We start from the raw sequence: 22,787 nt of genomic DNA on the forward strand, positions 1-22,787 counted from the left end.
GGTGCTGCGGGGCTGGCTGTTAGATGCTTCCATCACCCTGGGCTCCCGTGAGCTGAAGCTGGCATCCCCAGTGTCTGCCGTTAGTCCCCTGAGCACACGTGTACCAAGTGTCAGGACTCCACATGGTCGGGTCCTCTACCCATGGACGTGGCTGAGAAGCTGACAGTCACAAAACGACTCGTTTCATCCGGGTTGAGAGGAAGTGCACCGGCCAGACAGCATGCCGCGTCTGACGCGAGAGTGAGTCCCAGTCCCCCCTGCAGCCCTCACAGATGGAAGTCGGGAGCTGGTCTGGCGTGAAATGAACAGTCCACCTTTCCATTCCAAGTCTGTGTTTGGAACGTGCCTACGTTTATGTCCATCTCCTGCTTTGCTGCCATTTCCTTAACTACTTCCAAGAAGATCAAAATATAGCCTTAAACCAGAAGCCCAGGAAATACCGCAACAAAACATGGTATTAGCTTTTGATGACTTCGAGACTTTTTTTGAAGAGCTAGCTCCAGTGAGACACCCAGAAACAAGAGGGAAGGATGCCCTTCATTTTATGTCGTGCCCTCGGCGGGTTTGTTCCAGAAATAGCATGTAGGCAGAGCAGTTAGTTTTTGGATCTAGGGGGACTGGAGAAATAGTCACCGAGAGATGGAAGGTCGGGGCTGGGTGATGAATTTCCCTGCTTCATTTCCTTCGTTTAAAAAAAAAAGTTTGTAACCTACAACAAAATAATACATGCTTACTCTGGGAAACTAGAAAGCCACAGAAAAAAGTGCCTAAGAAAACAAGTATCTCCCGCAATCGCATCATCCCGGTACGTGTGTGTGTGTCGTTACAGGTTGTGGTTTATACCCATACACACGCAAGTTTTATTAGAACTGAGATCGTAGTCTGTGTATGGTGACTGCCTCCCCGTGAAGTTGTGTCATTTACAGTGTGATCTCTAAAAGTCGCACCTTATCCCATGTAATGACCACTAACAACTTTATTAACCGGTTATTTCTGGATATTTGCATTGTTTGAAATCTTAGGTATGACAATTAATGCTGTGATGGCTTTACCCTCTACAGAAATCTTTTTAATCACCTCTGATTATGTTCTAAGGATAAATTCTAGAAAGTGAAATTGCTAGGTCCAGGACTCTGTATTATACAGACTATATATATGTGTACATATATATGTTTATAACGTGTATATGTATAGAAACATATATGTACATAATTATATGTATATGTAATATAAATAATTGTAGATGAAATTCTTCTATTACTATAATTTTAACTATAATAAAATTAATAATCTATATATGGTTATGTCTAAAAATGATAGACATAACTTAATTTTTAATCATTTTTATTTATAGATATTTTAACTATATTAGTAAAATTAATCTTAATTTCATTTTAAGTTATATATCATTTTGATTTTTATTATTTTATTTATGAACTTATAAGTACATATTAATTATTTTATAAATATTTATAATCGAACTATGATAAATTGTTATAATTTATAAACCATAACAAATTCATTAGTATTTTATATTTGTGGTCATTTGTTACGGCAGCACTCGGAACTGATAGGGTACCTTCCACGCACTCCTGAACACACACTCCGTCCATCTTCTCCATGCACGCTCCGCCCCCGGCCACTGACCTGTCCGGACCAGCAGCGGGCTTGCTGGCTCTGTGCCTGCAGCAGGGCTCTGCCCCGGGCGGTACCGGCAGGAGGAGATGGAAAAGGAGGTGCTGCTCCCTGCAGGGATCCATGGGAGCCGGGCTGCCTCCCTCCACTAACGGCTGCAGCCGGGCCAGAGGGTCCTCTCCGGGTTCTGGTCATCACCCCCTCCCTGCTCCCTCAGGTAAAAGAGGTGCATCCCCAGATACACACCCCTCCAGGGGGCTTTCCGGTGCTCTGCCCACACCTGTGTAAATAGCCCTTCTCAAAGCTGGAGTGACCATCCATTAACTTTGGGACCCTGACTGATGAAGTATGTTGTTGGGGATGGGTGGTGGGTGCGTGGGCAAGTCATCATATCATTATGTCTGCTTTTATGTGTGTTCAACATTCTCTACGACACAAGGTTTCAAAATATGACAGGAATTTTTTAAAAACAGAAGGGTCACTACAGCCATGGAAACAGACCCCCTAGATTCCCTACAGGAGCATTCCTGCTGCCACCTTCCAGCCATTCCCATGCTTGCAAGATGGCTGTTGGAGTGCCAGCCATCGTGCTTGAGTCCTGAACATAAAGGAGAAAGATAAAGGGCAGAGGCCATCTGTCTCTTGTAATGTCACACCTGGAAAATTCTGCTTACAACTTGGACTCATGGTCTAAGTGTTTTTAACTGGGCGCATCACCTCCTTGAACAAAATCGGGGTTGGTAGTAAGCAAGAAGGAGAGAGCAGATTTGGGCGTGTGTTTAGCATTCTCTGACACCCACAGTGGGTCCACTTGCTGGAGGTGTCATAGCTAGTGGGTCCCTGCCAAGCAGCTCTAACAGAGGTTGAGAAGGGCATAACAGGGTGCTCAGTCACTGGTTTGGACAGACCCCAGGATTCAGTGAATGGTGACGCACCCAGCATCCACCTGCCAGTGCCCTGTTCCAATGACAAGACAGTCTTCCGAATGGCCTCGAGCACCTCCGGTCATGGAGTAATTACAAGCCTCTTTTCATTGCAATTCAACCCAAAATAACAGAAGCAGAAGAGAGAATTTCTTTTAAAGATAAGGGTGTCCCTTGGCACCAAAGGGCTGGAACCAGAATCTGGGAATTGAACGCCTGTGGAACTCCCTCTGTCTCTGTCTGTCCCTGTCTCTGTCCCTCTTCCTGTCTCTCTGTCCCTGAATCTGTCCCTGAATCTTTGTCTTTGTCCTTGTCCCTATTTCGGTCTCTGTCCCTGTCTTTCTCCATTTCTTATTTTGCTCTTTTCTGTTTGTTGCATTTTTCTTCTTCTTCCCAGCTCAAAATTCTCAGAGAAGGATTCTGAGTGCCTGTCGTGGGTCACGTGTTCATTCCTGGACCAACTGATTGTGGCCAGAGGAAGACATTGTACGTTAGATGTATTTCTGGTTGATTATATATAAATATATATGTATAATTGATTAGGACTCAGGTAGAATCCGCAGAGTCAGATAATAAAAAATGGGGGCGCCTGGGTGGCACAGCGGTTAAGCGTCTGCCTTCGGCTCAGGGCGTGATCCCAGGGTCCTGGGATCGAGCCCCACGTCAGGCTCCTCTGCTGGGAGCCTTGCTTCTTCCTCTCCCACTCCCCCTGCTTGTGTTCCCTCTCTCGCTGGCTGTCTCTCTGTCACATAAATAAAATCTTAAAAAAAAAAAGATAATAAAAAATGATCCCCGTCACACCGCAGTGCGGCCACAACGTGCATGGTTTTACTTGATTTTATTTCACAGTTTTTAGAACTTTCACTGCTGGCACGGGTCCTCCCTCCTCCGTAGGTGGGGCCAGTAGAACAGGACCCGCGTTTCCTGCACCACTTTTTTCTGAATGAGACTTGGGAAAGATTCTGCGTTCACGGAGTAGGAGGCATTTTCCATTCTCTCAAGCAGGGCTGTGGTGAGGCTGAATCAACAGGAAACACGCGGAATCATGCCTGGCACACAGTGAGCTCTCCAGGGCGTCCGGGATCGTCCTGAGAACCTTGCTATCAGGTTTAGACTCAGCCATTTCAGGGTCCCCGCCCCCTTCCTTGCCCCTGGTCCCTGCTGCCTTATCAGCCGCGTTCCTCGCCTTGGTAAATCTGATGCTTTAACCTGGGCCGTCTGTCCGTCTGTGGACATGCCCTCTTCTGGACAAGCCGGTGATAACGCCTGAGTCACCCTGCCTTGACCTCCGGCCTCCCTGGCCACTCCCCCAACCAATCCGGAGACACACCCCAGCCACCCCCTTTTTGGGCTCTCGCACTCAGGGTGCTATCCCCCTGGCCTGATGGCATGAGTGCCAGACAACCAGAGAGTCGCTGTGTCCCAGAGCCCGTGGAAATCACTCACACTGGCCAACCCTAATCCCGCCACCCCTGGTTGGCCCGTTCCTTCCTGGGGGGCCACAGTAAAGGCTCCTACCCACAGGAGGGCCCTGAAGGCAGGGTGTGCCCCCTGCTCTTGGGGACCGTGAGGAAAATGTCTTTTTAACTGATCCGTTGGTTTTGCCTACCTCAAAGTTTCTGTTAACGCACGTGTTAGAACTGGTGCAGTATAAGGTCAGGTCTTCTCTGCTCCAACGTCGCTGGGGACCAGGATGGGGCTCTGAGGCCCACCACCCTGCAGGGGCTCCAGGAGGAGGGTCCGGAGTTTAGTTCACGCCCCAGGCAGGGTGGAGGGGTGCGGCAGGGCTGCACGTCCCCCTCCCACATCCAGTTTTAGGCTCTGCCCCAGGCCCTCTCCCTCTTGGAGCCGATCAGCTCACTCCTCCTCCAGTTCTTTCTGATCTGGTAACTAGAGTAGGCTTGGGTCCTTCAGGATTTTGCCTCGGGTGCTTGTCTAGACCTTCATTTTGAACGGGAAAGCCTTTCTGTGGCAAACACTCCTGCTTTGTGATTCACAAGCATCAGTTTTCAAGACTTGTTTTCTCCCCCAGGAAATTCAAAGCCGCGTCAGAAACTGAAAGCCAAGGACTTTACTCTTTCTTACTGAATTTGTTGGTGATGTGCCCATCGTCATCCCCAAGTGCAGTAAGCTCAGAATGGCCTCATTTGCGTGAAGAACTACGCATGTGTGTGCGTGCTAAACGTACATACTTACCAGTTAGTATGTTGGCATATTATTCTGCCACCAAAAAATAGCAGAAATTTTGCATAAAGGCACAATCTCAGCTTGTGAGGTTATTCAAAGAATAGTTGTTTCCAAACTATTAAAAAATATTCTAGAAATAATAAAGTCTTAACTGTATTTAAGTCCTATTGATCAAAATTCTGTCTCCATTGTACTTAACAAAAAATAACAATTCTAAACTATGTAACTCATTCCAAATGTGCTGACGTTAAAAACTGATGGCTCCGAGGGGAGGAAAATCCCTTGTATGTTCTGTGACTGAGGGCCTGCAAATCAAGTCCCAGGAAGAGGAAGAAAGGGTTTATTTCTTATGCATATGGGGGGAGCTCACAGAAATGAAATGAGCATCCCCAAAGTGGTGGTCACACCTGCAGACTTTCATAAAACCCGTTCAAACAAAGGGCAATAATACATTTGTGGAGAAGTGACAAGATGAAGGAAAAGGGTTTTGAGCTTCTAGGCCAGTAAAGTTTGGGAAGGAAAACATACAGGGGAACTCACAGTAGATACGGGTCATTTAGTAAAGTTCATTTGTGTGGGCCAACTTGGCACCGACTTCCCGGCTTCTCCACGGGTGTAAAACTCCCCCAGGAAGGGGGATTTATGGCCAACCTCATTTCTCAGAAGTGTCTGCTCTTAGTCAGATAAGGGAGGCTCCAAGAAGCCTTCTTTCTGCATCCGTTCATTCCCAGTGGTCTCCAGCTCAAAATAAGCCAGGCACCAAAGGGGCATGTTTTGGGGCTGCATATTCTGGCCCCCTTCAGCTCCCTCTGACCTGGGTGTACAGCGGATGCTGCTGGATGGGATATGGAGATGGTCCCATGTAGCATCAGAGGGACAGGGAGGGGGCGCCTGGGTGGTGTAGTCCTTAAGCATCTGCCTTCGTCTCAGGGCATGATTCCCACGTTCTGGGATCGAGCTCCGCATCAGGCTCCTCTGCTATGAGCCTGCTTCTTCCTCTCCCACTCCCCCTGCTTGTGTTCCCTCTCTCGCTGGCTGTCTCTGTCAAATAAATAAATAAATAAATAAAATCTTTAAAAAAAAAAAAAAAGAGAGGCAGGGGGAAGGAGAGTGAGACAGAATGAGATCACGGGAACAAATCCTGCGTAGTCCAGAGGGGTTTAATCCGAAGGATTCTTGAGGGTTCTGACAATGGGGAGAACACTCTGACCGTCAGAGCTGCAGGCGGCTGTGGGTTTTGGCACATGGGCTTCTGCTTTATGGGGAGACGCCCAGAAGGCTGGAAAGAATGGGATGGGGGACGTGGCGGGGGGGTATCTGCTGGCTCAGAGGAGACCGGACAGGCCCGGGAAGGACGGGGAAGCTTGGGGACACAGCGTGGCGAGCAGCATGGGGTCTGGGTTGATCAGTGGGGAAAGGCATGTCACGCCAGCCCCGATGAGACCGGGCAGGGATTCACAGCGTCTCTCTGGCTGACAGAGGGACAGGTGCACCGTCCGTGGGTGCACCCCAGTCGTGTGGGAAGGGGGTCCTCTGCAGGAAGTCTTTTCCAGAATGTGAAAGTCGGGGATATTTCTGAACCTCTGTTGTTCTCCAGGAGCTCGGGGCTTGGGGGAAGGTCGCTGTTGTCAGCACTGAGCACTGTGCCTGGGACATGGGGGCTCACCTAACGTTCACTATTAGTGACAGCCCCGCGTAAGACACAAATGTAGGTGCCTGTCCAACCTCAGTTGTGGCCATGTCTGCCGAGCCTCTAAATGCGTCCAGAGATCCGGGAAGAGCGACCAGAAAAGGTCAGAGGGAAGGGAGCCTTCTTAGTGGATGGAAATCAGCAGATTTAGTTTTTGTAAGCAGTTTTTCTGGATGTTTCTAAAATGGGGGAACAGACCCCAAAAACCAAGTCAGAAAGCTCCTCATGCCGAGTGTCTGGGCTCCTGGCTCTCCAGTTTCTTGCGGACGTCTGGTTGCTAACCTTTCTGGTTTGGGAAAATACTTAGCATATTTTCATATGAGATGGTAAAGAAGAAAATCTGTTTTCAATGGAGCATGCCCCTTCTGAACTCGGAGGCTTTGGGACGTGCCTGTGATGCCAGGGCCTCTGCTGAGAAAGGCTGTGCCACGCTCATCTTTCCTCCCTACAGAGAAAGCTTTTGTGATTTAGCTGAATTGTATACATTTTCGGAAAGACGTTTCTTTCAGCCTGGATCTTCAAGGCCTACTTACGAGTCTGAAAGAAGTAGATTGTAACATAATCTCTTTAAAATAGATGCGGCCACAGATCAAGATGAAGTCGTTCCTTTGGACTGAAGGATACCCCCACCTTCTTTGCACTCATTTGTACCCGAAATTCCTTTAGAGTCTGCGAGGTTCTCTACTTAGACACTGCTTGTCCCCCCCCGCCCCGCCCCGTGGCCATGGTTTGTGTTCTGAGAAACTTGGGGCTTTGCTGCTCTGTCCGCGGTATCCCTGCTGACTCTGACCCCCGAGGGCTCTGTGTGAGTACTGGGGCGGGGGGAGCCTGGCTGCTACCCCAGGAACTCCTTGCGGGAGGGGAGGGGGCGTGGCTTCCTATGCGATATGGACAGAGAAGGAAACCGCCCAGCCACTGGGGAAACGGGGAGGCTTTCCCCAGGTCCTGCTTGGGGATCCGATTCTCCATGTGAAATGGGGCCCATCCGATGGCCAGGCATGAAGAGGCGGGCTTTCCCTAAGCTCACGGGGTGGGGGTGGTGCTCACACCTGCCTGTGCGCGGGACTCACGTGCAAGCAGGCCGCGCGGGGAGTTTCCACTGGGAACTCGGACCACTCGGGGTTTCTTATTTAAACACTATTTGTGGAGCCCAAACACGAGGCAAGAAGGAACTTGACAGCATCTTCCGTTGAATGTAAATTCCTCCTTTGTTCCTGGCCACACTCGGCCTCACGGATGCCTCCCAGGAGTTCAGCTCCTGAGACCTTCCAACAATGACCTGCTTAAGCATCCAGGGCGGCCGTGAGAACATCCAGAGTGGCCGGGACCACGTGAATGTCGTCAGTACGCTTCCGCACTTTGTGGTGTCGTCCAGGGTGGGTCGGGCGTCCCCCAGTGCAAATGAACATGTAGGAGAGTCAGGTGAAAACCTGCGCCTTCTCTGACCAGAGTCTGTAACCCAGATGCCACAGGGTGAGAGATGCTCATGGATACGCCACGCCGGCTGAGGGGTTGTGCAGAAATGACATCTTGGGAAGGGAAGGTGAACCGTGTCTGGGTGGCCTTAAAAGTAAATTGAAACCTTGTGGGAAGCACTTCTCTTGGCATTAAAAGGTACCACGCAGTTAGCTGTAAGTGGGATGCCTGGGGTTGCAGAGCCTTCAACCAGCCTGTCTTGGTGGCCACAGCACCTGCAGACTCTTAATGTGCAGCCTGCTTGTCTCTTTTGATCATAGACCCTGGTTTTTAACTGGGTGCATGGCTGCTCAGAGTAAAGCCTGCATTTCCACATGTCCCTTGCAACGGTGCAGGACACAGTGTGTGACTGGAGGTGGGGTTTGTCCCTAAAGAAAGGAGATAGGGAAGTCTGTTCCTGCCTTCCTTCCACCTTCCTGCAGCTTGGAAATCAGGCGTGATGGCAGCGCTTGGGCAGCCACCCTGCTGCATGAGGCAGAGGTGGCCGTGTACTGAGGGTGGAGGAACAAGAGGATGGAGGGTCCAAGTCCCTGCCCCTGGGACCACCACACGTGCTGTTAACCCCTGAACTTGGGAGGGAAGAAATGTGTTTCTCTCCTGCTTATGCCACTGTTACCTTCAATTTCTGGTCAGGTGCAACCAGGTGTAATCCTAAGTGACATCTTCTTGCTCCCTACATCCTTTGTAGAGTTGGTACCTCTTACTGTTTCATGGTCAAAAAGTGTTTATAAGCCACCACCTTTGGAAATCAACAGAAAAATACAATTGCATATCTTGTGGGAAATGAGGGTTCTGCTGAAAGTGATGGACAGGTGCTGGGGAGAGACCTGAGCCACAGGCAGTGTCCCTGGCGGCTTGGAACCAGGTAGCTGGTGAGGGCGAGACAGCCGCCAAGGACCACGGGACAGGCACTGCAGACCACAGGAAGGAGCAGCTCTGGGGCACACTGGTCAAGTCCTGGGCATCGTCTTGCTTGTCATTTACTTGTTGGTGGGAACTGTTTCTTAGCCCTGCACCTAGAGTTTCAGTTCTGCCGGCATAAATCAATCGTGTCAAACATAAGGCGAATTTAACCTATCTTCTTCTTTCCGGATTCACTTTTCAATACAAAGTCGCCATCCAGCCTCTGCTCAGATGTCCGTTTCCTGTGAAATTCTGGTCCCTCCAGACGGACCCTTTAAGGCAGTAGCTGTCTGAGCTGTGGTCTTGGCGGCATGTTGGCTCCCTAGAAAGGTTCGGGCCTGGGGGCCTCCAGCCCTGAGATCTGATGTGACTGGTCTGGAACACGCCTAGGCACCAGGATTTTGGGTAGGGAGGCCTTCCGTGTGTCATCCCCACATGCGCCCCCTGACTTTCCAAGAGGACATTGGGTCAGAAAGGGGAAGTGAGGGTGGGGCGTGGGGAGACGCAAGAAAAAAGGAACTGTGGGTGGGAGGAAGAAGACACTGTGTCTTCATCAGAAAAATGCCTAAGAGGAACTCTCCCGACATGTAGGAGCTACGGATCAGCGACAGGCGGACGGGTTCGGCTCCCAGGCACCGGCTCCAGGCGAGCCCACACCGCCTGCCCCGTAAAGCTGCCCGTCCAGCAGGCTCCCCTGGGACAGTGGGAAGGGGGGAGGGCGGAGCTCGAGGACAAGCAGAAGCGCCCGAGACGCAGGCCCAGAAGCCCAGGGGCAGCGGCGCCTCTTGGCCGCGTCACAGTGCCCCGTTCTGTGCATCTCCCCGCCGTATTCGGAGGTCCTGGTATCTCCGTTCTCGGTGGAGATTTGCTCCTGGATCATTCAGACCTGGGCCTCAGCAAACTCCCGTTCAGGAGATGCTCGGGCATCAGTACCTGCGTGTTCGGGGCTGGGACGGGACAGGGGACAGGGGGGCAGGGGGCGGTTTCTCGCAGATGCCGCCCACAACACGCACACACAGTGGCTGTCTCCATGGGCTGACGGTGACACGCTTTATTCTGTGGACACGTGTGACTTTAGTTGCTGATATTGGATAGACAATGAGTTACAGGTCATCAGAAGGTCGGTGGGAAGTGTCTGTGGTGCGGTGGCTCGCCCCGAAGTCCCGGAGCGGCTAAGGCCCCTCTCTCCCCGCCTCCCCCTGCCCGGCCCCCCTGTGCCCAGGAGCTGATCTGGTAGACACATCCGGGATATTCTCTGGAAGCTCAGACGGGTTTCGGATGAGGTTTTCCCTTGTAACCGATGTCGTTTATTGATGATTCCATTGAAACTGGCTTGATTTGGGCCGGGCTGGACCCGCTGGCCCAGAACTCCGTCTGTGGGTACTGACCCTGGGCCGTGCATGGGCGTTGGCCGCGGGCGGGCGCGGGACGGCACCCGGCGGGCACCCTTACTCCCCGGTGCTTCCCTCGAGAACCCGGACCAGGTTCTGATAGGTGTCTCTTTCCGCCTGCCACGAGTGATACCTTCTCACATACTCCCTCCCGTTGGCCACGAGTTCTCTCTCCAACGCGGGCTCGCGAACCAGCCTCTTTGCCAGCTGAACGAAGTCCTGCAGAGAAGCAGGTGGAGGAGAAACAGGCGTGAATAGCGGCGAAGGCGAGGGCAAAGGCATCCGAACGCCTGTGCGTGTGGTAGCTCCCGGCCTCTCCCTCCTCCGCCTCCCCTGCTCCGGAGACAGGGCCGGAGGGGGGATGAGAGTTCATGCAGACACGGGCTGAGCGAGAACTCACATGAACCCCCACCCACACCTGCACACGCGTCTCAGGATGACCGTCCGCGGAAGCAGACTGGAGCCATCAACTATGCCTCCCCGTCTCTCTCCCCTGCGTTCCCCGAGGCCGCAGTTTTTCCTCTGCAGTGACTCTTAGTGCCACCATTTCTCCCCTCATTTATGAGCATCAGCGGAGATGGGACCTCGGGTCTGACTGCGGAACCCGAGCCCCACACAATGCCGCCCCTGCCCTGTTTGCTCCCACTGTGCTGGGTCTGCCCTCTTTCCCGGGCATGGAGCGTTAATGCTGTGCCACGGGGGAAAGTGCCAGGCTTCAGGGCCAAATGTGGGTTCGAATCCTTCTGCAAGACGCAAGGTCGCTGTGTGGCTTTGGGCCAGCTAGTGAACTCAGCCCCACGTGGACCATTTCTTCAGGGTTAGGGGGCCCTGACGGGTCAGCCCAGCTGTTCCCCAGACTCCCCTGGGTGAAGGCGGGAGACAGGACTTAACTGTCCTCGCTTTCCGGCCTTTCTTCTGTTGTTTAGCTTCAGGCAGTGGCTCTACTGCGAGGCGTGACCTGCAGACCCTGCCAGTAACGCTGGAGGTCCTGAGTACCGGCTCTGGTGTCACAGCCCTCCACGGTCAGAACAGTTAGAGCTATTTGGATGGTCCAGGGGTACTGAGTGTATATTGCATGGAGTCAAGAGCACAGTTCGTGAGTCTGGAGGCCTGCATGTGACCTCACTCCCTACCTTCACGTGGGTGACCTTGGGGACATTCCTTACCCTCCCTGTGCCTCTGTTTCCTCGTCTGTAACCAAGGGACAGCGGCAGCACCTGCTCCGTGGCGTGTGGGCAGGACTGACAGAGTCGGTAGAGGGCCTGGTCACAGCCTGGCGCAGACTTTGCCATCCCTGTCCCCAGGGCTCCCGAAAACCCGTGTGAGCTGCTGTAAGGCAGCCGGGCCTGAGAGTAACAGACAGCGCTCTGCTGTTCCAAAGGAACGTCCACGTACTCTCAGAATCATCGTCAGCTGAACGTTGAATGCCTTTATAGTTAGCAGTGTACACAGCAACATTTATGATAGAATGAAGTTTTGTTTTTATGTGTATGTATACACTTTTTAGTAAATTGGTGTTGTTTTATAATAAAAACGTGACATACTTTTACTCCCACCTCCTCGTCGAACTACGTTCTTATAGAAATCATTCGAGAGGCTTACAGTTTGCTCTGTTATTTGACGACACCGGTCACATCTTGGATTTATCTGACGCCCAGACTGGCTGCCGCCCAAACCCCCGTTAGGGTTTCGACAGAACGTCTGACTGTTTTACAACCTAGCCTGAACGACGGAGCTTCTAGGTTAGGATGTGAGCAAGCGTGCGGTGTCCTCTCCGCTTGGAGGACCCGACAGAAACACGGACTCACATAAGGCGGGAGCGCCTCGGGCGGCGGAGACGACGCGCCCCGGCTGGCGGGCAGCGGAGCCCCGCGTGAGCGGCCCATGGACCAGAGTGAAGCAGAGCGTCGGGAAAACCTGCCTCGTGGGTCGGGACTGATCTCGCCTGGGCCGCGTCGGCTCCTCGGTGCTCGCCGAGGCAGCACGTGGACGCACGCCCGTGGACCCGGAGATACGTGTGCCCTCTGTCCGCACGTGTGGGCTGCGGGTCTGCCTCCCCAGCTCGTGAACCCGTCCTCTGTGCTCTTCAGCAGAGGCCTAGACCCTGTATATGTCCATAAACCACCCCGTGTCCAACACCAGCAAGTGCTGCGGGACTCAGTCCACAGCACCCTGAGACCCGCGTGTGGCCGGATTGACCCAGGACCACCGCTGCGCGAGGCCTGACTCGGCTTACACGTCTCTCCAGTTAAATACACAAAACAAAATATCGTACAGAAGAGCTTGGTTCTGTTTTCAGAGTCACGCGGTGAGCAGTTCACCACTCTGGGTCCCCTTCCCCGAGTCGTCTCCAGTGGCTGCTGGAGACCTTTCCACTAATCCCTGGGACCTGCCTTCTCTCCTGGACGCACCACCACGGTCTGGGGGACGAGATGCGGAGCCGTCTGACAGAACTGACGTCCAGACCCCTGTTGCCATCCTTGTTATCACACTGTCACCCTCATGCCATGGGGCAGGGGGACTCTCGTGAGAAGCAAACAGCCCTGCAGACTGCACCCCAGACGTGGTTCGGAGAAGCGTTCCATCCCAGCCACCGTCCAGGAGTCCCACGTCCTTCTTCCCAGAGACTAGAGAAGAGCTGAGCCTCAGGCTGGGGATGTGAAGTTCAACAGCCCCAAAGTTCAGGCTGTTTTCTAGGGCAGCTCCTGGCTCATCCCCAGCCGGTCACCCCGCAGACCAGGCCCCGGAACCCGGGGAGGCCCAGGAACGAGGGGCTGTGCCCTGCAGGCCTGGAGGTCCTGACCCGTCCTGGGCCGCATGGACAGGGCAGGCCACGGCTCTGACCCACGTGGTGGGACCGTTCATGCTTTTACACTCCCGACCCGGGGAAGGAGAAGCCTCAGTGCGGCGCGAGCCCACCGCTCCTCTCTGCCGAGCACAGCTGGTGCCGGCCCGGAGCGGCCCGAATCAGCCGCCGCCTCCGTCACGTGCTTGCTGTGCAGAATCCCAGACTGGGCGTCTGATGATGGGGTGTATGCCCTCTCTCATTACCGTATGCCCCGCGGTGGCTCTAAGCGGCGCCCCATTCGCAACACACCACAATTTCCAAATCAAAACATACGTGTAGTCACGCGAAGCAGGATAAACAAAACCACAAATAACTTCGCATCAGCTCAGATACGAACGACTTTGCTGCCAAGTGAGTTTTGGCACTAAACTCCCAAAAAATCAAATTGCTTTTCAAGTGCTTTGTGGGTTTTGGAAATGCAGACAGGGCCTGGGACTCTGTGCTGTCCCCATGGCTCCTTCCTTAGAGAAACAGGAGCAGTGGGAGGCTGAGGGACTGTGCCCGGGTCACACAGTGAGCAGTAACCAGCCAAGACGGGACTGTACTCAGACCGCTTGGCCCTGGGCCTGTGACCCCCTCCTCCTGTCTCGGCAAGCAAAGACCAGAATGCCGTTGGAAGGGAGCCGGCCTGGAGAAGGTTCCAGGGGCACAAGAGTGACCACAGCAGGGTCGGGCCTCAGAAGGTCAGAGAGAAAGAGCAAAGTGCTCAAGAAATGTGGCAGTGAATCTGCCATGAAGTCACCCTGGCCATGCCTTGGGGACCTGGGATGGACATGAGGCTCGCTGGCACAGGTCACCCAGGGGAGCGGGCTTTGGGAGGCAGACCTGGGGGTCCAGGTGGAGGCTGCCTCCAGCCCCTGCAAAGCTCCTGCCCCTAGCCGTGCTGCTGAGGCTGCGTGTGGCCGCCTCGGCCCACAGACCCTCAGTTGGGGGGGGGACGGTCACAATTGGGCTGCTGGCCACCGTCCTGGTCCGCACCAATGTCCACACACTGCCCCGTCAGTAGCGGGCACAGCTCTCCCTCCCTCAGACCTCAGCCACCAGCTGTGCTCAAGGCCACGGCTCTCCTGGACCCCCAGCCCCGGGAATGGCCCCGAGAAGCAGGAGCCCCTAAATGGCAAGTTGCCCAGCCGTCGGGGTCCATGTNACGGTCACAATTGGGCTGCTGGCCACCGTCCTGGTCCGCACCAATGTCCACACACTGCCCCGTCAGTAGCGGGCACAGCTCTCCCTCCCTCAGACCTCAGCCACCAGCTGTGCTCAAGGCCACGGCTCTCCTGGACCCCCAGCCCCGGGAATGGCCCCGAGAAGCAGGAGCCCCTAAATGGCAAGTTGCCCAGCCGTCGGGGTCCATGTGTCCCCCCGCTGCAGCAATCGCTGTGCTCCGAGGAGACCCCTGTACGTCTGGCGTGAGGTGCCCTGGGGGGAAAAGCGCACGGTCTCTCCATCCGTGAGAACAAGAGCGAGGACGGATTCACCACCCGTGGCCTCGGCTGAGCGCAGTGGACACAAAACAGCTCACGACATGCCCTGAAACCGAGGCTATAGAGACCCGTCCAAACGGGAAAGGGGACTCCCGGGTCCCACCTGCATTGTCCTGCAGAAATAGGTTGTCTCTAAATGGTCAGTTACGATACTTTTTCATGTAATTTTTATGTTTTCGATTTTTCTAGAAAAAATGTGTGGATGATGTAAACAATCACAGCATAACGCCAGGAGACAGAGACCGTGGGGGCCGCGTCAGCACCGTGCCCGCCACGCTCTGCAGCCTGTGCCCCTTACGGTTTGCTGCGGACCTGGTGCACCACGCGCCGTGTGTGTCCCCCCTGCTCCCCCGCGCAGCTCGCCATCGTGCCCCAGCTTCCCAGCTTCCATGCGTGGGCTCTGTCACCACCAGGGCCGGTCCCTGGGGGGCACTTCGTCCTTCCAGGCCGGCCTTGTCCTCACGGGGCAGAATCTGAGAGCATGCCAGGGGTCGATCCTACAACGTCCGGCCAGGGCTGGTGCCCGTGGCGCTGAGGGTGGAAGAGGCTGTGCGGCCCTATCCCGGACCCACCCCACCGGCCCGTAAACCCCACGCGGCACACAGGCTGTCATGGGGTGTGAAGACGGGGCTGCGGGGGGCCGCAGGCAGGGGGAAGGGGACAGGGAGCGAGGGCCCAGCAGGGACCACCACAGAGTACGGGCTGCGCTCTCAGGGGAAAGGTCAGGTTTCTGTTCCCGCCGTCGGTTTAGTTTTATACAGAGGGTCACGAAATCAAGGGATAAGGGCTTTCCTCTGACAACCACTGATGTCCTTCAGGCAAAGCCTGCGTGAGGTTTGTCTGCAGTTTCGAAGGGTAGGTGAGGGGGTCTGGTGCGTGTGGGCCATCGGCGAGCTCCCCTCTTCCTATCCGGTGTCTCTGTCGCTCCATCAGGGACAGAGAACGCACGCCGAGCTCCTCCCATGCAGCTGGGATGGGGAGTCACAGTCAGGTTTCCGCCCATGCGTGGCCCTGAGCAGCTCCGTCCGGCCAGCAAGTCCCCCCTTAGCGGTGACCAGCATCTGAATCCAGATCTGAATAAGGCTTTCACACTCCGGCAGCCCCCGGCGGTTCAAGCCACCCGAGCCGGGCCCCTCGTGCGATGACTCGAACCGCGCTGCTGACGTATTTAAAATGCGTTTTGTTTCTGAGGCAAGCTCCCACCCTGCGCTTGGTTGAGTCTGGTCGCGACCGCAAAGAAGACAAGACAAAGCCACGTGTGACTGCTGTGTCTAGTGCACTTTCCAAAGTGCGTTAAAAAATGCAGCCTCCCCCCTCCGTGGTATCTAAAGTGTTCTTTTTAAAAAAACATCCTTTGTGACACCAACGTTGTTTTAGAATCAAAATAAGTCCGTGACTTGAGTTTGAGCTGCGCACCGTGTCTGGGAGCAGGGGTGACGCGACCTGTGGGGGGGGGTTGGGGACACTCGTTGGCAGGTGTCAGAAGGAACCCTTGCCGGAAGCTCTGTGAAGTGAGAGAGCCGACGTGCTCTGTCCTCGCGTTCAGGCTCCCTGACAGAGAGCGCTCTGGAATCGAGCTCTGACGTGGGCAGACATTGTTCGGGGAGATGGAAATAAACTCACTTTGCCAGCGTGCAGGCAACACTGACCTAAAAGCATGGCTGACGTGGATTCCCAGGGTTCCAGAATGTGGTAAAAAGCAAAAAGCCTTTGTTGGGAGGTGCGACAAGTAACTCCTGTCAGCTCGCCCTGTCCTGATACTGCTTGGCTCGTAGGCGAGGCCGCCGAAAGGGACGGCATTAGCGGCCGGGATGCCTTTGGCCGGATGGTCCCATGGGAGCCCTGGGCCCCTTTTTCGCGGCTGCGCTCTGCCTCCCCGGCGAGCTGGCGCCCCGGGCCGCAGAGACAAGAGGGGAGCGTGTTTGTAGCAAGGGAAAGGGAAAGCTGTTTCAGATTAAGCATCCGCCACAGGAAATCTAAAAAACTGAATTTTCAATTATTTGACTTGACTGTAATTGTTAAGTATAAATCCTTATACTCCTGAATATAATATGTGCTCTAATAAAGATGCTGGTGGGCAGAACCTAATTTTTAAAGACTCAAAGGACAAAACTGAGATCTAAGATTATTTCCTGCTGTCGATGGTAGTGCCGGCTGCGGCCATGCCTCTTCCGTGGTCACAACAGGTCCAGAGCCCCGGCCACATGCCGTGAACACACACAGCCCTGTGTGTCCCTCTGTCCACCCCCGTCACTCCCCACCCCAGGAGGAAGCATGGAGAACGAGCTTTGCTTGTCCAGGAGAAAACAGCTTGGAGACTCAGGCCGGGCCACACGCCCTGCACGGTCCCCGGGGTCAGCTGCAGGCAGCACACACGGGCATGCTCCAGACCCCGTCACACTCTTCCTGGAGGTCCCCGCGCACGCGTGCTCCAGCCGTGCCACCCTCCGCTGCGTCATCCCATACGTTATTTTCAAATATACGTCAATATATGCCCAAGCCCCAGCTTATTCTGTACGTTGTTCTGAGGCATTAGTGACCAGATACGCAGCAATCTTCTGAAAACCAGCAGGTGTTCTAGAAATCTAGACCGTATCTGAGGAGCACCCGCCTGGGGATCAGAAACCCAAGCACCTCAGAGGTGACCTGACGTGCTCAAGGCCGCAGCGCTCATCAGAGGCAGAATCGGGAACAGGAGCAGGTCTTGCGTTTGGGTCCCTGCACTAGGTTCTCCCGAGTCATGCGGCTGCCCCCGTGGTCACAGCGGACACTCGCTGCATGCAGGGCTCCCGCCACGGGGAGGGAGCACTGGGCGCGGGCGAAAAGATGGGAACCACAGCCTGTCCGAGGGAAATGCCGATGAAAACTGTTCCAGACAAAGCCTTCCTTACCTGCGGGTCTGAAAACAGCAGCCCTGTGACCTCATGCTTCACCACTGCTGCGTTCCCGGGGATGTTCCTGGCCAGCACCGGGACTTCCAGATCCATCGCCTGAGGACGGGAGAGAGAAGACAGGTGGGCAGTGGTGATTATAGTGTCTCTGGCGGGAGGAGCCCGCGTGGGGCAGAGGAACGTCTATGTCCGCCGGACCTCCGGCACCTCACGAGAAATACAACGCACCAAAGCAATATCCCGATCGAAACATTCCACGTTCCAAGTACGTACTGCATTGAAATTAATTACTATTGCAGATTCTGGAATGCTATATCCCGCAAGACTTTGTCTGATATGATCACCGCAATGTCATGAAGAAACTCCCTCTCTCCAAATGTTCGCTTGACACTTGTGCAGTGGCAGTTTGGAGAACACATCCCTAATTATCCTCATTGCTCCCCCAGTGAGTCATTTTCTCCCAGCACAAGCTGCGGGAATGGTGCAGGAGGACCAGGCATGTCTCTCTGGCATGCGGACAAGAGTGACAAAGACCGTGATGTATCATCCCGATTATTCACTAAGCAGGCTTTCCGTTCCCCGAGGTCTGGGACCAGCATGTGGCATCCGCAGCCCAGCACAAACTGGCACTGAGACCTCGAAAGATGCCCGAGAGCACAGCGGGCAGTCGGCCTCCCCTCCCCGTCAAGGCAGCGTCTCTCTGGTTCTCCTCCTATGGCTTTGGGAAGCCCGACCTGGAAGGCTCTATTTCGGCCTCCTATGTTGAGCCTGCTGGGGTTCCTTGGACCTGGGACCACTCACCCTTCGTAGGGTAGGTGCCTTCAGCGCATGAGAGGGACATTCCTTTGCAACTCGGTGTCCAGGGCAGGACGGGCTGGCGTCCGCAGCAAGCCGCTCATCTGGCTTTTCCTCTCCAGCAGGGGTATGAGGTGCTCTGATTCTGCCTGTGGTCCTCCTTTCAAGTAATAAACACTGGGTCATGAAGGGGTGACCCTGGAATTTCGGAAGTGTCAGGTTACCCACCCGCAGCCGCAGGGGGAAGCTCTGGGACATGGAGGCCTTCCTCCGGCAGGTGCACCGGCCACACCCAAGCGCCCAGAGCAGGTGTGACGCACAGCAGATGCTCAGTAAATACCGCGAGCTGATGCCCCAGAATCATCCGCGCTGAATGAATTCTGAGTCCGTGTCATCCGCTGTGGCTATCGTAACCGCTGGCTGTTGTCTCGGGGGCCATGCCTGGTTTTCTGGTTCTTCATCCCCTCCATCCTCCCAGTCTACTTTGAGTTTAAGCTCCAGGCCCTAGAGAATGCGGAGCTGACAACACCCTTCCTGCCGGCACGCCTCTGAGGTTCTTCTGTTCCCACCGTCGGGGAAACTGGGAGAGCTGGCCTGACGCATGGATCAGAGCCCCCGCCGTCCTGCTCTTCGCCAGCCGCCCAGCTGCTTCTCCAGCGCAGCCGTGATGGGTCTCTCTCTGTCAGGCTCTCCTGTTGGTGTTTCAAGAACACGGAAGGCCTCCAAGTCAGACTTTCCATTGTCATTTTGTAGGGTCAAGACTAGGAGCTTTGGTGGTCATCACACTCGGGAAGGAGGCAACTCATGGCACAGGGAAAAAGTGACCTGAAATGGCCACATCCCAGCACTAGGGTCACAAGGACGTCCGGACTCCTGGGTGGGCCCCAGGTTCTGATGCACTGCAGGTGCGGTCCGGCGTCCTGGAAGACAGCACAAGGCCAGGGATCAAGGGGTCTTGGTCTTGAATGAAGATCTTGGTCTTACTGTCTTTGCTCCAGGCCCATGCCGGAGTCACCATGGGAGCATAGCGCTATTGCTTGGAATGATGAGGAACCCTGACTGGGCCCCCACCCTGCTCTGGCCCACAATCAGGCATTTGTGAAATTCCTCCCACAATTCTGCTGGGCAGCCCAGGAACCACCGAGGTGGCAAGCGCACTGACGTGTCCCTGAATGTCTCCCTGGGTCTTGGTTGCATCTTTTGGGAATGAGGGACTAAAGTCTCCTCTCTGTAGCACATGAAAAATTCAGATGTCATTTTGCACAAATACCATTATGTGGTTTGTGGCGTAAGCTGCCTAGCACATCAACGACATCAGTTACGAGGTCGTAACGTAATTATGGTGAGTGACGCTGTGAGTCATATGGCTTGTCTCTCCACTTGTCACACAGTGTAGGTCGCTGCTCATTAAACTAGCGCAACACACTGTGATTTCATTTCTAGACATTTGTCAACTAACTGCCACATCCTCTGCACTGACGAGAGCTTGGAGGCTGTCCTGTCACCCCCATGGCCTCATGTCAGGGCAGAGCTCAGAAAGAGGGTGATTGACACGTCAGGGAGCTCCTGCTCCAGGCGGCCCCACAGCATGTTCGTGCTCATGGGTACATCTGTCCCCTGATCCGGGAGAAGCGCCAGAGTACTTGTGAAGACCTGTGGCAGGCACAGAGATCGGGAGGAGCTGTCTACAGCTGTAGGCGTAGAGACAGACACGTGCAGATTTATGAAACTGATGACCAGAGAATCACAGGACTGGCCAAACCCGAGGGATAAGAGAGTTTAAATCCCTGTCTCAGGCAAGGAAGATCTTGTTCTCAGCCCTCCTGTTGTGTAGACTCATTTGTGTGTCATCTCAACCAGTGCTCACCAAGCACCCGCCCTACATGGAAAGCTACGCACCCCTGAGAATTGTCCTTTCACTGTCCACTCGTTAGACGAATGTTTGTTATCAACCTGCAAATGGCAGGACACAGGAGGCTTACGTGACGGGACCAGCTGGTTGAGGGGGGATAATGAGATGGCATTGCGCAGTAGGGGAGGCTTGCTTGATGCAAAGGCCATAAAAAGGAAACAACAAATCAAACCAAAGGAAGCAGAAGGAAAGCAAAATAAAAGCGGCAATTAATGAAGTAGAAAGCAAAAACAAAGCAACTAGGATATCCAAATGGAGATTCTTTGAAAAAAAAATCAGTGAAATAAAGAAGTTACCAGCAACCCTGATCACCAGAAGAAAGGAGAAAACAACACAAGACAGACCGAGGGGAGCAGATCACAGACTCAGAACAATTTTAAAGCCATAGGAGGATATTTATAGAAATCTTTGCAAATAAATTTGAAAACCTGGCTGAAATGGGTAGCTACCAGCAAGAATGCTTCTCACCCAGTTAACCCTGGTAGAAGTAGAAAAGCTGAAACAGATCAATTTCTAGAAGAGAAACAGAGAAGTTATCAAGGAAACCGTCCACAATGAAAGATCATCGCAGACAGTGTCACAAGGGAATTCTGCAAAGTCATCGGACCGCATCACCCTAGTGCTGCAGGAACTGTGCCAGACCACAGAAAAGGAAAGAAACATTCCAAATAATTGTTATGAAACAAGTTCAACAGTAATACCAAAGCATGAGACAGATGGCATGGAAGGAAGCCACGGGCCAACCTCATGTCTAAATCTCTCCATAAAAATCCTAAAGAAAATAGTAGCAAACAGAATCCAGCAGCACATAACAAAATCATGGAAACCAACCATTGCAGTCACTACATTAAACGTGAACGGACTAAACACAACACTCAAAAGGCAGAAATTGTCCGACTGGGTACAAACAGCAAGACTCGGCTGTATTCACTGACTACAAGAGATACGCTTTGGATTCAAAGACACAAAAGTTAGAAAGTAAGAGCACGAGAAAACGTACCTGTGAACAGTAACCACAGAGCTGCCCTGGCGGCATTAACACCAGACAAAATAGGCTTGAGGACAAGAACTGTTCCTGGAGACAAAGAGGGGCATCTCCTTAGGAGAAAAGGATCCATACATCAGGAAGACAAAAGTCCTAAGTGTGCACAACGTAAGGGCAGAGCCCCATAACACCTGAAGCAAGAACTGGCAGAATTGAAAGGAGAAATAGGCCTATTTATTATTATTCTATGCATAATAATTAGACATCTCGATACTCCACTCTCAATAGCTGACAGAACAACTGGACAGACAACCGTCAGGGTGACAGAAGTCCTGGACAGCACTAACCCACTTAACCTGATGTTTACAGGACCCCCTCCAGTGCCTACAGGACACGTTCTTCCCAAGTACACATGGTTCCCTCTCTCGGACGTATCATGTGCTGAATCCAAATAAATAAGACTCAGTAAATTCAAAAAGACTGAAATCATAAAAGTATATTCTCTGACCACATTTTTGGGGAAAGGATATGCTGGTGGGAGAGGGGATATAAATATGGAACAGAGGAGGGGGAAGACCCTGGGTAACAGGACTTAAATTTGAGATATCATATGAATGCATGTGTGTGAGGGGTGGGGGAGAGGCGGGGGGGAGCTGGAGCACAGAGGTGTGTGTGTGTGTGTGTGTGAGTGAGGGAGGGAGAGGCGGGGGGAGCTGGAGCACAGAGGTGTGTGTGTGTGTGTGTGTGAGTGAGGGAGGGAGAGGCGGGGGGAGCTGGAGCACAGAGGTGTGTGTGTGTGTGTGTGTGAGTGAGGGAGGGAGAGGCGGGGGGAGCTGGAGCACAGAGGTGTGTGTGTGTGTGTGTGTGAGTGAGGGAGGGAGAGGCGGGGGGAGCTGGAGCACAGAGGTGTGTGTGTGTGTGTGTGTGAGTGAGGGAGGGAGAGGCGGGGGGAGCTGGAGCACAGAGGTGTGTGTGTGTGTGTGTGTGAGTGAGGGAGGGAGAGGCGGGGGGAGCTGGAGCACAGAGGTGTGTGTGTGTGTGTGTGTGAGTGAGGGAGGGAGAGGCGGGGGGAGCTGGAGCACAGAGGTGTGTGTGTGTGTGTGTGTGAGTGAGGGAGGGAGAGGCGGGGGGAGCTGGAGCACAGAGGTGAGCACAGGTCAAGGGTCTACAGCTACTCGTTGTACTATTCTTTCAGTTCTCTGTGTTTTAAACTTTTAAAAATCAAAACGATAATAATTTTCCTAAGGTGCGAGCTCTGAGGCTTTTCTGCCTGGGTCCGAATCCTGGTTCTTTTATGTACAGCTGACCCTTGAACAACAGGGGTTTGAACTTGGGGAGTCCACTTACACACGGATTTTCTTTTTTGATAAATACACTATAGGACTGTAAATGTATTTTCTCTTTCTTACGATTTTCTTAGTAATGTTTTCATTTCTCTAGCTTACTTTACGGTAAGAATGCAGAATGTAATACGTACAACATACGAAACCTGTGTTCGCTGACTGTTTGTTATTGGTAAGACTTCGGACAGCAGTAGGCTACTAGTAGTTATGTTTTCGGGGAGTCAGAAGTTACATGTGGATTTTCAACGGCATGGGAGTCGGGGCCCCTAACCCGCACATTGGTCAAGGGTCTACTGTACTAGTTGTATGATCTCGAGCCAATGT

At 53.5% G+C, this 22,787-nt stretch overlaps 1 protein-coding gene across 8 annotated transcripts in view; it reads right to left on the reverse strand.

Annotated features, from left to right (window-relative positions):
* Positions 1-9,847: 9,847 nt before the first annotated feature.
* The window catches only part of GLT1D1 (glycosyltransferase 1 domain containing 1), a 95,142-nt gene continuing 82,202 nt past the window's right edge, over positions 9,848-22,787 (reverse strand). For 7 of the 8 annotated variants that reach the window (XM_034638761.1, XM_034638762.1, XM_034638760.1 and 4 more), the window contains 2 exons: positions 17,429-17,527; positions 9,848-10,424 (listed from right to left, as the gene is read on the reverse strand). In XM_034638761.1, the coding sequence (XP_034494652.1) occupies positions 10,263-10,424; positions 17,429-17,527 (261 nt within the window). In that variant the 3' untranslated portion in view covers positions 9,848-10,262. The remainder of the gene's footprint in view (positions 10,425-17,428; positions 17,528-22,787) is intronic. The other variant, XM_034638765.1, reaches the window with a different exon arrangement.

Source organism: Ailuropoda melanoleuca, chromosome 12, assembly GCF_002007445.2.
Source record: "Ailuropoda melanoleuca isolate Jingjing chromosome 12, ASM200744v2, whole genome shotgun sequence".
Lineage (NCBI taxonomy): Eukaryota > Metazoa > Chordata > Mammalia > Carnivora > Ursidae > Ailuropoda > Ailuropoda melanoleuca.